Source organism: Cherax quadricarinatus, chromosome 85, assembly GCF_038502225.1.
Source record: "Cherax quadricarinatus isolate ZL_2023a chromosome 85, ASM3850222v1, whole genome shotgun sequence".
NCBI classification, from domain to species: domain Eukaryota; kingdom Metazoa; phylum Arthropoda; class Malacostraca; order Decapoda; family Parastacidae; genus Cherax; species Cherax quadricarinatus.
This window is the reverse complement of record NC_091376.1, coordinates 10,784,018-10,801,829: the sequence shown is the minus strand read 5'-3', so window position 1 is coordinate 10,801,829 and position 17,812 is coordinate 10,784,018. Positions and strand designations below refer to the sequence as shown.

The 17,812-nt window shown below is 42.1% G+C and overlaps 1 protein-coding gene across 2 annotated transcripts in view; it reads left to right on the top strand.

Moving 5' to 3' along the window:
• The window catches only part of LOC128703256 (uncharacterized), a 51,713-nt gene that overhangs the window by 15,694 nt on the left and 18,207 nt on the right, over nt 1-17,812 (top strand). Inside the window, exons 4-7 of one of the 2 annotated variants that reach the window (XR_011394404.1) lie at nt 3,065-3,256; nt 3,633-4,016; nt 5,602-5,740; nt 13,040-13,248. Coding sequence is in view for 1 of the 2 variants with exons in the window: in XM_070103359.1 (XP_069959460.1) it covers nt 3,065-3,256; nt 3,633-4,016; nt 5,602-5,740; nt 13,040-13,149 (825 nt within the window). In the remaining variant the exon portion in view is untranslated. Of the gene's footprint in view, nt 1-3,064; nt 3,257-3,632; nt 4,017-5,601; nt 5,741-13,039; nt 13,799-17,812 lie in introns of those variants that run through there. The other variant, XM_070103359.1, reaches the window with a different exon arrangement.

Below are 17,812 nucleotides of genomic sequence, written 5' to 3'. Positions count from 1 at the left end.
TTTGATACGCCTATATATGCCTCTCTTTTGACCAGTGAGATGTTTTAGTCTATTGTTCATCCATTTTGGATAATTTTTGTTAGATCTAATTTCCCTACTCGGAACAAAAGTTGTCTGGATAGCTAGAACTATGCTCCGAAAAATGTCATATTGGCAACCAAGATCACCTACCTGACCCATAGTCAGGACATCCCAATTTAGCCCACCTAGGTAATTTTTCAGTCCCATGAAATCGGCCAAGCGAAAATCTGGGACAGAGATTTGATTGCAGTTATCTGGGTAATTCCATGATATATTGAAACTAAGTGATTTGTGATCACTTTCCCCAAGCTCATCATTAACCTCAAGATTATTAATTAGTGACTCTTTGTTGGCAAGAACCAGGTCAAGCAGATTGTTTCCTCTAGTTAGTTCTGTCACAACCTGTTCTAAAAACCAATCCTCAACCGTATCAAGAAAGTCACTACACTCAAGATTTCCTGTCATATTGTTCCAATCAATTTGTCTAAAGTTAAAATCTCCCATTAACACAACATTTTCATATCTAGATGCCTTATGAATTTCGTCCCATAACAGCTTACTGCACTCCCTATCAAGGTTTGGGGGCCTATAAATCACACCCAAAATTAATTTGTTACGACCCTCGAGAAACTGTAGCTAAACAGATTCTGTGTTCGATGTTTCTAATCTTATATAAGAAATATGGCATCTTCTCTGATGACTTCAGAAAGTCGATGGTCTTAGGTCGCATTTCCGTCTTGAATCAGTTTTCCCCAGAGGTGCAGTTTTGTAATGAATGTATTGATATTCTCTGCATGGTGCTTGATGCTGCACTGACGTCCTTGCAGTGTCCGGTGAGCTCATTTAGAGCCTCGAAGATGTATGTCTACCAAGTATTTGTAGCGAACGTGAAGTTCTGCCTTGATCTTCTTGGTGAGTCGCTCGTCTTTATTGTGACCGTCTTGGAAAGGTTTCACTTCTTCACACAGTTCATAGAATAAAGTGAACATGTTGACAGTGGCATCCAGTGGAGTTGCGTGTAAAACAATAGTGCTTAATGTTCAGCATCCATGTTGTCACAGTTCACGGAAAGGCGTGTGTTGAGTGAAGCTGACCGTTCTCACGATGCTCTTCAAGTAGACCAGCAAGGCTGCTGGTAGCAGTCCCTTGCAAGCAAGAATTTCCTTGTGACTCTTGCAGTGTAACACAACCACTGTAGCGTTCTTACCTTTGACAAGTGCTGGGAATCCAGATCGAGACCCCAACATTGCTGGGGCACCAGTAATACGCACCCTGATTACATCCTTTCACAGCAGTTATTCTTTATCAAAGATAGCTGACATCACTTCCAACACATCACTTCCCTTTATTGTCGTGGTCACTGGACAACAAAACAGGAAGTCCTATTTGATGCCTCGACCATCAAAAAATCTGACAGAAACGCGTTGAGAAAAATTTGCTATGTCAGTTGTCTCATCTAATTGATTAGCAGTGTTCTTTGATGACTTTATGACTTCTATGACTTAATAGTGTTATTAAACAGTGACTTAGTTCAGTTTAACTACGTCATCGCTGAGGTTAAGTTTGGCACTATCAGCGATACATGACTTGATCGCTGATTCTCCAGTTATATTGGCCTTCTTATCCTTGGCTATATGCACAGCAATTAAGAAAAAAAAAGACACAATACCGTGACTGAACAATACACAAATAACCCGCACATAGAAGACTGAAAATTGTGACGATGTTTCAGACCGTCTTAATTAAACCATTAATTAGTCACCATCATCATACCGGACAAAAACGAGAAGCTGATGAAGATTTTACATGTCAGTTATTTCATCTAACTGAATGACAAAATATTTTGATGAGCAATTAAACATGACTGACACTTTGTACCTGCCTTTGAAGTCTGTTGAATGGATCCACTGCCATCCAGAGTCAGTCTCTCTCTTAATCATCGGATTTTTGCTTAAAAAAATGCATGATCATTTTGAAGTAACCTTGAGTGAGGTTCTTCAAGATGCTGCTCGAGCTGCAGTGGTTTCGTGGAATCATTTGCTAAGACTTTGTGCCAGCTGTTCTGTGGCATCCGCAACGCAGGGCAGTCGGGAAATAGAACAATCTGGAGAGTGATGTAGTGGAGGCAAGATTCATACATAGTTTTAAGAAGAGGGGCCAGGAGCTATGACTACCCCTGCAACCATAACTAGGCGAGTACAACTAGGTAAGTACACACACACACACACATACATGCGCGCGCGATTAATTCAGCTAGTGAAGGCGATTAAAAGTATGAATGTGGGTGATTAATATTTTTTTGGTTTAGAAAGACACGTAAGCAAACACTATAACATATTTATTAGAAAACGTTTCGGTCCTGGGACCTTGATCACTTCTAACCTGGTATTTATTACCAAGGTTTATACCAATATTTTTTTACACACCTGAATTAACATTGTAAGTGCTGCTATCCTAACTCAGCTGATTTCAAAGCAAAATCCTTTCCAAGGTACACTAACACCCTCTGGGATGTTACCCATAACACTCAACTAACACACTGGCACCTACCTACTGCTAGGTAAAAAGAGGCAGAAGATGTAAGGTAACTAACACCCAGGTACCTATTTACTGTTATGTGAATAGGGACAGCAGGTGTAAGGAAACATGCCCAGCGTTTCCACTCGTGTCGGGGGTCGAAACACGGACTTTCAGTATGTGAGATGAGGGAATTACCGACTGAGCCACAGGATATTTTGTTTGTGAGGAAGGGCTGAATTTGTCGGGGTCATACAGAGCCTGGGAAATGGGAATTAATTAGGTTTGATCCATGGAAGAGAATGGTAGCGTCAGTTCCTTGGATTAGGAGCCTTTCACCATGGTATCCCTCATGAAGGGTGAATGTAAGAACGTAAGGGGTGAAAATTTATGTGTAGGTGTGAACGAGATACAACGTTTGACTAATTTCAAAAGCCAGAATTAAGGAAATTCTTTTTTCTTTTTACCTTTCGCCCTATCTTTCTCTCTCCCTCAGTCTCTCTTTCTTTCTTACGTTTCTCCACAGGTCGTCCACACAGACTATCACAGCGTCTCCTGCGTGTACTCCTGCCTCGAATACTTCGGCTTCCGCGCTGAGTTCGCCTGGGTGTTGAGTCGAACTCCAAGACTACCGGGGAATCGGGAGAATGAGTGCCACTCACGTTTCAGAGCCATGGATGTCGATCCAACCAAGATGACCCTCATCAAGCAGGGAGAGGTGTGTATACCATTGATATACCTTTGAAGAGTTCCGAGAGATTTTCTACTCCCGGAGCTTGGCCATGGTCCAGGCTCGTCAGGTATTTCGCTGGTCAACCAGGCTGTTGCTGTTGGTGGCCCGCAGCCCCACATCCATCACAGCCTGGTTGATTTGGCACTTTGATCATTGTTAGTTTTAATTGTAGCTATAAATTCATTTCCTGCAACGTGTTTTTTTTCATCCAAAGAGGAGTCATCAGCTACATTTATTAGGTTCCTTCTTAATGCGGATCCACTGAGGCCTGGTCATGGATTGGGCCGCGGGGGCGTTGACCCCCGGAACACCCTCCAGATATATTCTACGTATTACTAAACTATAAACATTCATTTACCAGAGTTGTCCCTACTACAAGAAACTGGACCAGTTGATGGAGTTCAACAGATTGTTGCTTAAGAAGAACCTGGGTTTTGAAAGCACGGCGGAGAGCACTACCCTCCAGGAACCTACCACAGCAACTGTTCCCACCACCATTACCACCACCACTACCACCACCACTACCACCACCACTACCCCTGCTACGATTCATCCCTCTATCAACACCCTCTCAGAAACTACAATTCCGTCAACCACCACGACAGATCCACCAGACCCCACTGAAGGTCTGCCTTCTACCACCACTGCCGCCGCCGCCACCACTCGAGCAGTTACAGATCCTGGCACTTTTGGACTACCAGATACAAAGCAAGTGGGAGCCACCACCCATGATATGTTGACTGAGGTAAACCTGTGTAAAACTTGAGAGTATTGTAGTGAAGTCCATTGTTAACAATGTCGATGTGATTTTCTGATCTTCATTAATCATTATGAAACGTGTGTGTGTGTGTGTGTGTGTGTATATGTAGTCACCTATTTGTGGTTGCAGGGGTCGATCATAGCTCCTCTCCCTGCTCAATGAGCTTTATCAAACTTTGTCTTAAAACTATGTATGGTTCCTCCCTTCACTACGTCACTTTCTAGGCTATTCCACTTCATGACAACTCTGACTGAATAAATACTTCCTAAAATAAATAAATACATCTTAACATCTCTTTGACTCATCGGAGTCTTCAACTTCCAATTGTGACCCCTTGTGTGTGCGCGCGCTTGTGCTGTTTGTTTTCTCTAGTGACAAGTGTGTCAAGGAGTGGAATATTCTTGTTTACGTCTCATTCTACTTTAAACTTTAAGTTACAGAATTCATTGTGAAGTGAAATATATATCTCGACTTTCATATTTTTGTCTTAAATATGGCTTGGATTTATTTAAAAAATGACAGCATATCTCAAGAAAATTATTTCTTATTCTTTAAGAAAGCACTAAAATGAGATTTTCTCTTGATTACAAATCAGTAAACAAGATTCTTGACACTTAAAAAAGGAAGGAACTTCAGTCATGTTATGTACAAGACTTGCAACGCTTACCATCTTAGGTTTTAGGTTAGATAAGGTTTGTCAGGAAACTAGACAAGTGTTTCCTGACGCGGGTCTGAGTCATATGACCCACAGCTGGAGCTTTTGATCATCTGACCGAGGCCTTCCACTGGCTTACCCCTCCAACCTTTTAAAAGTTATGGTTTTGTTTATAACCACTAGACTGATAAATTAGACACATATACAACACTTGGGTAATGGGTCCATGGGCTGGATACCCAAGTGTTGCACATGTGTCTAATTTATCAATTTGTCGGTTCTCTGAACTATTCATCTTCATAACAATTAGATTACAGGATAACCATCTTAGGGACAAGGAAATATTGACATTAAGTAAGTAAGTAAATTTATTCAGGTATACACAAATACAGTTACATAGAATTATCATACATAGCAGCATATGTGTAGAGAACCTGGGATAACCCAAAAAAGTCAGACAGAGTGACTTATTTCCATAATACCGTGACTGTAACAATACACATATAACTTGCACATAGGAGAGAGAATTTATAATAATAAAAATAATAATTAATAATAATAATCTTTATATTTCAACTAGTACATGTACAACGTATACAGACCCAGCTGATATCTGTGACATACTATATAGAAATTCCCTTGTTATGCAGAGCATTTCGGGCAAATTAGGTTAATTTTGTCCCTAGGATGCGACCCACACCAGTCGGGTAACACCCAGGTACCTACTTATTGCTAGGTGAATAGGGACAGCAGGGACAGACCCCTAAGGAAACACTCCCTAATGTCTCCACTCGCATCCTAGTTACTTGTAAATGGTCCAAGTTGGGCCGAAACGTCTTCATAAGCTCCTCTTTCCTATGTGCAGGTTATTTGTGAAATGTTGACAGTTTAAGCATCAGAAACATATCTCTGCAGGTGGGGCACGATGCAGATGCTGAGCCCATGAAGAAAGAACACGCTGGGTTCCTAAGCAACCAGACAGTCTTTAATATTGACAGAGGAAGTGCAGTGAACCACACTGACGAAGGTCGTCCATCGCACCTTAGTTACAACGGTAGGTAGCAGGAAAATCCTTGCGAGTAAAATTAGGCATTTGCTGTTAAATCGTGATGAAAATTGGTTACTAAACTGACACGTTGATGAATGAGACACTTGTGCAACATCCGGGAATCTTTATTGAGGAAACGCTTCGCCAGCCAGTGACTTCTTCACATTTTGTGTAGAATAGAGGGTGTATGTGTGGGTGTATGATTAGCTGATCCAGTCAAGCCAATATGGAATTCAGCCCAAGAAATCTGCCATCCCATTTCTAGTTAATTGAATTCTTAACTATAGTTCTACACCAGGACAGTGTTGTAACTGACTCACGAAATCGTAATGACACGATTGCAAATAAACCATACCACGGGCTGGAATAGAACCCGCGATCAGTCATAAAACTCCAGACCCACAAGTTAGCCACTGGGCAAGCTGGCTACAATAAGATTCATTCAAATAGGTATATCATCATATGCTCATAGTTGGATGAATCTTATTGTAGCCAGCTGGCTCAGTGGCTAACGCGTCGTTCTGGAGTTTTATGACTCTGATCGCGGGTTCCATTCCCGCCCGTGGTATTTTTTTTTCAGTGTTGTAAGCCAGTTGCAGGTGTAGTTGTATCTCTGATGATCTGAAGGCTGGTAGAAGACCGTTCACATTGGCCAGTCCCAAAACGTACAAAAAAAATGAGCATTTGATAATATTGTTAATAGGCACTTACCGTTGTGCAGTGTGGGGGTCTGTGTTGCTCCAGTAAGAATCCCTGTGATACATTGTATGAGTCACAGATCTGTATCTGGCTCTGCCCACATGGGAAGCCATCGATTTGTAACCTGGTCAGCCGTGAAGGGGTGATGTTGTGGCGTGTTATGGAATAAACCACGATTTTGTGAGATTTCGTGAGTCCTGTTATCGAATGTTAGAAAACTTCACGGCTCTAGCCTAGAGTGGGGTAAGTAGCTCCCCAACTAGGTAGTTAATAGATCGGCTTAATTAGGCAGAGTCCGTACACTCGCTTCTTCACTCGCGAACATGGTTTTTATGACTGAAGTCTGGGTGCCCAGCGTAGGCAGCTGTGCCTGGTCACCCAGCACAGTGGACACCTGTCAATTTGTGTAGGTTGAAAGGTAATTTTTTTTTAACAAGTTGGCCGTCTCCCACCGAAGCAGGGTGACCCAAAAAGAAAGAAAATCCCCAAAATGGCAATAATTTCATCATCATTCAACACTTTCACCTCACTCACACATAATCACTGATTTTGCAGAGGTGCCCAGAACACAATAGTTTAGAAGCATATACGTATAAAGATGATAAATTAGACACATGTGCAACTCTTGGGCATCTCAATAAAGATGCCCAAGAGTTGCACATGTGTCTAATTTATCAACATGTCGGTTCTCTGAACCATTCATCTACAAACGTATAAAGATACACAACATATCCCTCCAAACTGCCAATATCCCGAACCCCTCCTTTAGAGTGCAGGCATTGTACTTCCCATTTCCAGGACTCAAGTCCGGCTATATAAAAATAAACACTAAAATGGTATAAAATACCGACAGGTTGTTTAGGTAAGACATATATGCAACAGTTAGGTATCTTTATTTCGAAACGTTTCGCCTACACAGTAGGCTTCTTCAGTCGAGTACAGCAAAGTTGATAGAAGCAGAAGATACTTGAAGACGATGTAATCAGTCCATCACCCTTAACGTTTTGAGGTGGTCAGTCCCTCAGTCTGGAGAAGAGTATTGTTCCATTGTCTGGAATAATATGGAGTTGAAGTGATAGGATGGAGCCTTATATAGCGCCAGGAGGTGATGGACTGATTACATCGTCTTCAAGTATCTTCTGCTTCTATCAACTTTTCTGTACTCGACTGAAGAAGCCTACTGTGTAGGCGAAACGTTTCGAAATAAAGATACCTAACTGTTGCATATATGTCTTACCTAAACAACCTGTCGGTATTTTATACCATTTTATTGTTCACTCTGTCAGACACTGCAACACAAGGGTATCTTGGTACAGACTTGGAACCACTTCAACAACCTCTACTAGTGAGAATGGCTGGATTTGAGAGTGACCTGACCTCTTAATGTCTACATTCTTACTCTACTAGTGACCTACGTCTCACCTCCTGGCGCTATATAAGGCTCCATCCTATCACTTCAACTCCATATTATTCCAGACTATGGAACAATACTCTTCTCCAGACTGAGGGACTTGTTATTGCTGTTCTTACTGTTGAACAGCGGTTTAGTGCCGATGAAGGTAGCGTAGGTAGCAATGATACGGCCGTGGACTAGATTGGCTTTAATCGGATAGGAGTGAGTACACAACGGGCAGTGTGAGGAAGTGACCGCAAGCCAGTCCGTGGAGGGGGAGTACTTGTGTACGTCAAGTCGGTCGAGGCAGGAGTGAGAGAGGGTGGACTGTGCGTCCCACCGACCTAGGTAGGCCTACAGAGGGCAGCACTGAATGCCGCGAAATATGAACTAGTCAGAGCAGACGGCTAGGCTGTGTGCTCTGACAGTACAGGCTGTCTACATTTGCTCGGCCACGCACCTCGCGTCGTCCCGACGCGACAATACTGGTGGGCCCATAGGTATAAAGGAATTACACTAGCTACCCCAGAGAGGGACTGGCTTTCGCTCACTAGTAAATAAAAAATGGACAAAAAAAATGCAACAGGCAAAAAAAAAACTCTCCCATCCAGGGGAAGAGAAAACTGGTTTGCCCGCGCTGTTTCATCGAGTAGAGAGCCCGGAGACGTCAGCACTGGAACTAAAATCTTCTATATACAGGTTGTCCGCAGGGCTGAACATCAGTTGACCACTCGTCTACTAACGTTATTGCACGCTCACATCTGCAAACAATGACTGACAGTAGCATTTCCTAAGGTGTGACATGTAACTCAGAGGGCAGCACTGCCCTGACCGTAATACAGGCTTTTTTTTACTTTAGTTATAAAACACTGATGCACATACGTACAATAATACTATATCCATGGAATTCATTACACTCTGGGTACCCTTCTAAAAGTATTTACATAATTACATGATGTTGTCCACCCTGACTCTATTATCGACTAGCTATACAATGTGTGTGCATTTATACCCATTTCTGCAAGCAAACAATTAGCATAACTAGCGTAGGAGTCGGACAAGTCAGTAGGTACGTCAATGTCACAGAAATGTACTGTTGTCCTGGGTCGCAGGCCATAAGTATGGAGCCTTACTGGGCCGTCTTCCGTACCAGTAGTAGTGGGAGAAGGGATAGACGGTTTGTCCCTAACATTAGTCTGATCGTGGCGTTGCAACGCACGCGCCTCCAGCTCTACTTCGGCCTGCATATGGTCCACATACTTCATGTGATCAAGGTGGGCTTCCTTGATAGTTCCCGTAGCAATCTCCCTCACCTCGAACTTATTGCCACGGAGCTGTCGTAGGACACGGTAAGGACCCACAAACTTTGGGACAAGTTTGTGCATACCTGGGGTCTGCACTGGGTTGAGCAACATAACTTTGCAACCTGGTTCCACTTTGCTTTCCTTGGCGCGGGCATTGCGCTCAGACGTGGACCTATCAGTAGCTTTCATAAGGTTCTCTCGTACCCGCTGGAAGACAAGCTGCGTTGTCCTCATCTTTACTACACTGGGGTTATCAGTATCGTAAGTAGGTCTAGGTGGAGTAAACAGAATTTCATATGGTAAGCGCTTGTCATAGCCATACAAAGCAAAATGAGGTGTCTCACCGATCGAGCTGTTGAGGGAGGAGTTTAATGTACACTGAACATCTGGGATAGCCTCATCCCATGTAGTACAACTTGGGTTAACGGTTACTCTGAGCACCTCCAGGACTTTGCGATTTGTACGTTCAGCAAGACCATTACTCGCAGGGTGGCGTGGAGCTACTGGCGCTTGATGAATGTTGAATCTGGAGCAAAGATCCTGCATTATGCCATTTATAAACTCAGACCCATTGTCTGACAGAAGGACACGTGGGCAAGTATGACGAAGAACAACATGCTCACGGAAAGCACTAGCGACCGTTTCCGCGGTTTTATCAGGGATGGGTACTAATTCACTGTACCGTGTCAAGTTATCTACCATTACAAGCAGGTGCTTATTTCCCTTCTCCGAGGTCGAGAAGTTCGTCAACAGGTCGACAGAAGTTCTCTCCCAGGGCTCCTTTGTAATGGGATACTTTAGAATGGGGTTAGGACCTGTAATGGTACCCTTGTGCTGTAGGCAGACAACACACTGGTGTACATGCTTGGCAATGTCCGATGCCATCTTAGGCCAGAAATATTTCATTCGTGCCTGTTTGATACTGCGGTCCTTCCCGGGGTGCGCTACACCTGGGACATTGTGGATCAACCTAAGAGTAGCTGGTATCATGGACTCTGGTATCACCAGTTGGTATACGGTTCTGCCGGGGTCCACCAGCTGTGCAACACGGCACAGTACTCCTTGGTTGACCACTAAATCCTTCAGTGGAACGGGAGACTTGAACTGTAAGTCACGCAGACTGAGGGACTGACCACCTCAAAACTTTAAGGGTGATGGACTGATTACATCGTCTTCAAGTCTCTTCTGCTTCTATCAACTTTTCTGTACTCGACTGAAGAAGCCTACTGTGTAGGCGAAACGTTTCGAAATAAAGATACCTAACTGTTGCATATATATAAAAATAACCGGTTTCCCTGAATCCCTTCACTAAATATTACCCTGCTCACACTCCAACAGCTTGTCAGGTCCCAAATACCATTCGTCTACATTCACTCCTATCTAACACGCTCACGCACGCTTGCTGGAAGTCCAAACACTTCGCCCACAAAACCTCCTTTACCCCCTCCCTCCAACCTTTTCGAGGACGACCCCTACCCCGCCTTCCTTCCCCTACAGATTTATACGCTCTCCATGTCATTCTACTTTGATCCATTCTCTCTAAATGACCAAACCACCTCAACAACCCCTCTTCAGCCCTTGACTAATACTTTTATTAGCTCCACACCTCCTAATTTCTACAATTCGAATTTTCTGCATAATATTCACACCACACATTGCCCTTAGACAGGACATCTCCACTGCCTCCAACCGCCTCCTCGCTGCAACATTTACAACCCAGGCTTCACACCCATATAAGAGTTGGTATTACTATGCTTTCATAGATAACGTTTTTTGACTCCACATATACCTCAATGCACCACTCACCTTTTTTCCTTCATCAATTCTATGATTAACCTCATCCTTCATAAATCCATCTGCTGACACGTCAACTCCCAAGTATCTGAAAACATTCACTTCTTCCACACTCCTCCCCAATTTGATATCCAATTTTTCTTTATCTAAATCATTTGATACCCTCATCACGTTACTCTTTTCTTTGTTCACTTTCAACTTTCTACCTTTACACACACTCCTCCCTTAGTTTATACACTTTCACCTCCCTCTTAATTATTGTTGCCATTTTCCTCTTATCCCATCTACCTCTTACTCTAACTGTAGCTACAACTAAATAATGATCCGATATATCAGTTGCCCCTCTATAAACATGTACATCCTGGAGCCTACCCAACTTTTTATCCACCAATACATAATCAAATAAACTACTTTCATTACGTGCTACATCATACCTTGTATATTTATTATCTTCTTTTTCCTAAAATATGTATTACTTATTACCAAACCTCTTTCTACACATAGCTCAATTAAAGGCTCCCCATTTTCATTTACCCCTGGCACCCCAAATTTACCTATTACTCCCTCCACAGCATTTTTACCCACTTTAGCATTGAAATCCCCAAATACAAGTACTCTCACACTTGGTTCAAAACTCCCCACACATTCACTCAACATTTCCCAAAATCTCTCTCTCTCCTATATACTTCTCTCTTCCCCAGGTGCTTAAACACTTACTATAACCCACTTTTCACATCCAACCTTTATTTTACTCCACATAATCCTTGAATTAATACATTTATAGTCCCTCTTTTCCTGCCATAGCTTATCCTTCAACATTATTGCTACTCCTTCTTTAGCTCTAACTCTATTAGAAACTCCTGAACTAATCCCATTTATTCCTCTCCACTGAAACTCTCCTACCCCCTTCAGCTTTGTTTCACTTAAAGCCAGGACATCCAGCTTCTTCTCATTCATAACATCCACAATCATCTCTTTCTTATCATCCGCACAACATCCACGCACATTCAGACATCCCACTTTGACAATTTTCTTATTATTATTCTTTTTAGTAACTATTACAGGAAAAGGGGTTACTAGCCCATTGTTCCCGGCATTTTAGTTGACTTTTACAACACGCATGGCTTACGGAGGAAAGATTCTTATTCCACTTCCCCATGGATATAAAAGGAAAAGTAATAAGAACAAGAACTAAGATAAAATCAAAGAAAACTCAGATGAGTGTGTATAAATAAATGTGTACATGTATGTGTAGTGTAACCTAAGTGTAAGTAGAAGTAGCAAGACGTACCTGTAATCTTGCATATTTATGAGACAGACAAAAGACACCAGCAATCCTACCATCATGTAAAACAATTACAGGTTTTCGTTTTACACTCACTTGGCAGGACGGTAGTACATAGCTGCCAACAGATTTTACTAAAAATTAAAAAAAGAAAAGTAATTTTAATAGATTTTTTTAAATTACAATGAAACCATATGAAATATTTACCAGGTATGAACAGGAGGTAGTATTTATATACTGTAAATATAACACCATAGAACAAGCTTTCTTGACCACTCTGTATAGTAACTAGATGCTAAAGGATGTATTATAGAATATAGGAAATAGCATTATGATGTCAGTGTGCTCGTTTCCTTGTTCTTTCCCCTTCCTCACACTATCATACTATCACTCTATCACTTTGAGAAAGCATGTGTCATCTATTTCTACTGTTTGAACCTAGTTACCTCATCTAGCTACTAACGAATGTTCTGTTCAGGAAAAGATAGGCCTAAGGCTCTATTTCCACGCCTGTGCTCTATTTAAATATTTGTATATACTATATATATATATATATATATATATATATATATATATATATATATATATATATATATATATATATATAAACATCTCACATTTCATATAGTGTAAATGATGGTGAAACTGCTTCTTTGTCGGGTCATCCTGCCTTGGTGGGAGACAGCCAGCGTGTTAAATATATTGTTTTTTCAACACGCTGGCCGTCTCCCACCGAGGCAGGGGGACCCCAAAAAATAAACACTTTCTCCATCATTCAAACATAATCACTGTCACACATAATACAGTCACATCTTATGGGTCATTTTCAGAGTCGATGACGTTTGAAGAAGTGTCGTGGAAGGAGAAGAGTTTATCTGTCACCATCACTCCTACTGTACTAACCTTACAACTGACTGTGTTGTTTACCTTGTTACTCTGAGATGCCTGTCACCCTCGTTCTCACCATGCTGCCGATGATTGTTATCCTCCGGTCATCACTGCTACAGCCCCACAGATGGCTGTCACTACCATCCTCCAGGTGATGCTGGTTCTGGCCATCACTGTTACATTCCCGGAGATTAGGTGTCATCATCTCCCTGTTAATTTCCTAACAGAATATTAAAAATCTTAATACTTTTGCTGAAACAGTTCTCTGTTAATTCAGAATTTTGAAGGGAAAATTTAGACGACGTTTTGACCCATCCTTAAGTATTATCAAAATAATAATGATCCAAACCAACCAATGTGTCCCGTGACTCGGCTGGCAACACACTCACCACACACTTGAGTGTCCACAAATCAGTCCACGGCATTGGTGGGAACGTTGGGCATGTTTCCTTACACCTGCTGTCCCTAGGTACGTTGGTGTTTGTCGGCTAGAGTGGTGTCTCATCCTTGAGGGACAAGGCCCACAATGGAAATAAAATAATCCTCGATGACGGACTGACTATTGGGTTATCCTAGGTGGGAAACGCTCCGGGCTAGAAATCCGAACCAATCATAAGCAAAACGTCTATTTTTTCCTCTCTAAACGCTAAGTAAATAGTGAATAACCCTTAAATATTATTCACTCTGTTCTGCCTTTGTTTTATTCACTCACCCTACTCATCCTCATCTTTATTTTTGTCACTAGTTAGTTCCCAGTCTTCTTAATATCTCTGTAGAAGTGAATTGAAAGGCAACATTCAGGGCCTCCTCACAAAGAGAATTCTCTCTCTCTCTCTCTCTCTCTCTCTCTCTCTCTCTCTCTCTCTCTCTCTCTCTCTCTCTCTCTCTCTCTCTCTCTCTCTCTCTCTCTCTCTCTCTCTCTCTCTCTCTCTCTCACACACACACACACACACACACACACACACACACACACACATATATGATAAGGCTCTCGGAGCCGGGAGAGAGTGGACCTAGTAGCAACCAACGAAGAGTCAGAGCCAGGAGCTATGAATCGACCCCTGCAACCAAATATAGGTGAGTACACACACACACACACATTACAGAGAACGAGAAGCATTGTGACATTGGTCCTGTGCTACTCAGCTTATTTACTGGTCTACTGAGTGCAGTTTTACAAAATCCCTCTTCCACAGTACATAAATCCATTTGATCTTACATTAACTGCTAATTCCAGGCAGGTGTTGCAAGATTCTCCTTTAACAATGAAATATTTTGTGTATCAACAGCAATGAAATCCAATGTTTTTCGTATCCGATAACATTTTATTTCCACTGTAATCTGATTCACTTCACTAGAGCAGGTTGGGGACAAAATATTCTCGAACTTCTGGAAGTAATTTCGAGATTTTTTCATGAAATGCATTTATTCTATTTTCCGAGAGTGAGGCTCCCCAATCAACACTAGAGGTAGTACCATTATTATACGTACAGTTATCATACATAGTAACATATGTGTATATTTCTTAGGATAACCCTCCCCAAAAAAGTCACTAAGTGAATTACTTCCATTGGGGCCCTTGGTATTTACCTATATATATGTATATATATTAGCAGTTTGGAGGGATATGTTGTGTATCTTTATACGTATATGCTTCTAAACTGTTGTATTCTGAGCACCTCTGCAAAAACAGTGATTATGTGTGAGTGAGGTGAAAGTGTTGAATGATGATGAAAGTATTTTCTTTTTGGGGATTTTCTTTCTTTTTGGATCACCCTGCCTCGGTGGGAGACGGCCGACTTGTTGAAAAAAAAATTATATATATAATATATATATATATATATATATATATATATATATATATATATATATATATATATATATATATATATATATTGGGGGGTTTACCTACCTGGAGAGAGTTCCGGGGGTCAACGCCCCCGCGGCCCGGTCTGTGACCAGGGCTCCTGGTGGATCAGAGCCTGATCAACCAGGCTGTTACTGCTGGCTGCACGCAAACCAACGTACGAGCCACAGCCCGGCTGGTCAGGAACTGACTTTAGGTGTTTGTCCAGTGCCAGCTTGAAGACTGCCAGGGGTCTGTTGATAATCCCCCTTATGTATGCTGGGAGGCAGTTGAACAGTCTCGGACCCCTGACACTTATTGTATGGTCTCTTAACGTGCTAGTGACACCCCTGCTTTTCATTGGGGGGATGTTGCATCGTCTGCCAAGTCTTTTGCTTTCGTTGTGAGTGATTTTCGTGTGCAAGTTCGGTACTAGTCCCTCTAGGATTTTCCAGGTGTACATAATCATGTATCTCTCCCGCCTGCGTTCCAGGGAATACAGGTTCAGGAACCTCAAGCGCTCCCAGTAATTGAGGTGTTTTATCTCCGTTATGCGCGCCGTGAAGGTTCTCTGTACATTTTCTAGGTCAGCAATTTCACCTGCCTTGAAAGGTGCTGTTAGTGTGCAGCAATATTCCAGCCTAGATAAAACAAGTGACCTGAAGAGTGTCATCATGGGCTTGGCCTCCCTAGTTTTGAAGGTTCTCATTATCCATCCTGTCATTTTTCTAGCAGATGCGATTGATACAATGTTATGGTCCTTGAAGGTGAGATCCTCCGACATAATCACTCCCAGGTCTTTGACGTTGGTGTTTCGCTCTATTTTGTGGCCAGAATTTGTTTTGTACTCTGATGAAGATTTAATTTCCTCATGTTTACCATATCTGAGTAATTGAAATTTCTCATCGTTGAACTTCATATTGTTTTCTGCAGCCCACTGAAAGATTTGGTTGATGTCCGCCTGGAGCCTTGCAGTGTCTGCAATGGAAGACACTGTCATGCAGATTCGGGTGTCATCTGCAAAGGAAGACACGGTGCTGTGGCTGACATCCTTGTCTATGTCAGATATGAGGATGAGGAACAAGATGGGAGCGAGTACTGTGCCTTGTGGAACAGAGCTTTTCACCGTAGCTGCCTCGGACTTGACTCTGTTGACGACTACTCTCTGTGTTCTGCTAGTGAGGAAATTATAGATCCATCGACCGACTTTTCCTGTTATTCCTTTAGCACGCATTTTGTGCGCTATTACGCCATGGTCACACTTGTCGAAGGCTTTTGCAAAGTCTGTATATATTACATCTGCATTTTGTCTTCTAGTACATCTAGGACCTTGTCGTAGTGATCCAATAGTTGAGACAGACAGGAGCAACCTGTTCTAAACCCATGTTGCCCTGGGTTGTGTAATTTATGGGTTTCTAGATGGGTGGTGATCTTGCTTCTTAGGACCCTTTCAAAGATTTTTATGATATGGGATGTTAGTGCTATCGGTCTGTAGTTCTTTGCTATTGCTTTACTGCCGCCTTTGTGGAGTGGGGCTATGTCTGTTGTTTTTAGTAACTGTGGGACGACCCCCGTGTCCATGCTCCCTCTCCATAGGATGGTAAAAGCTCGTGATAGGGGCTTCTTGCAGTTCTTGATGAACACGGAGTTCCATGAGTCTGGCCCTGAGGCAGAGTGCATGGGCATGTCATTTATCGCCTGTTCGAAGTCATTTGGCGTCAGGATAACATCAGATAGGCTTGTGTTAACCAAATTCTGTGGCTCTCTCATAAAAAATTCATTTTGATCTTCGACTCTCAGTCTGGTTAGCGGCTTGCTAAAAACTGAGTCATATTGGGACTTGAGTAGCTCACTCATTTCCTTGCTGTCATCTGTGTAGGACCCATCTTGTTTAAGTAGGGGCCCAATACTGGACGTTGTTCTCGATTTTGATTTGGCATAGGAGAAGAAATACTTTGGGTTTCTTTCGATTTCATTTATGGCTTTTAGTTCTTCCCGCGATTCCTGACTCCTATAAGATTCCTTTAGCTTAAGTTCGATGCTTGCTATTTCTCTGACCAGTGTCTCCCTACGCATTTCAGATACATTGACCTCTTTTAGCCACAAGTGGCAAGTGTTTTGGGAAGTATGGACAAGAGGGAATAATAATAATCTGTTTTTACAAGTACATGATACAGTTGATATAGACCTGGCTGACATCATTTACATACTATATTGAAAGTCCCTGGTAATGTAGAGCACTTCTGGGAACCTAGCTTAATCTTGTCCCGTAGGATGCCACCCACAACATTCGACAAACATCCAGATACCTACTTACTGTTATGTGAACAGGGGCAGTAGATGTAAGGTATCTAACACCCAGAGACCTACTTATTCCTAGGTGAACGGGGACAGTCGGTGTAAGGAAATACATACAACGTTTCACCCGTGCCGGGGATCGATTCTGGACACTCAGAACACCGGGGTTATACTGTATGTTCCTTTTAGTATACTCACCGTTAATTCCAAAATCCCAGAGAAAGTAACATATTACCTGAATGGCAGTAACACCCAGCACATACCAGTCAGGTTTCAGGGGATCTCCTTAACCTGATGGATTGAATAAGAATCGAAATTTCCAAAGAAATTTCATAGGCACGGTCATTTCTGAGACTACAAAATGCATTTGACACAGTGAACTAAAACTTATATATAAACAAGCAAGTATGTAAAATTACCACAGTGAAAATAGGAAATAAAACCTGAGCGTTTTCATGTGCTTTTACGCACATCTTCAGAGGAATAGGAAGAAGCAAGAGAAGCACATTTTATATGTTAAACACTGTTGTGACGCCTCACTCAGAGGTGACACCTCATACAAATCCATCGT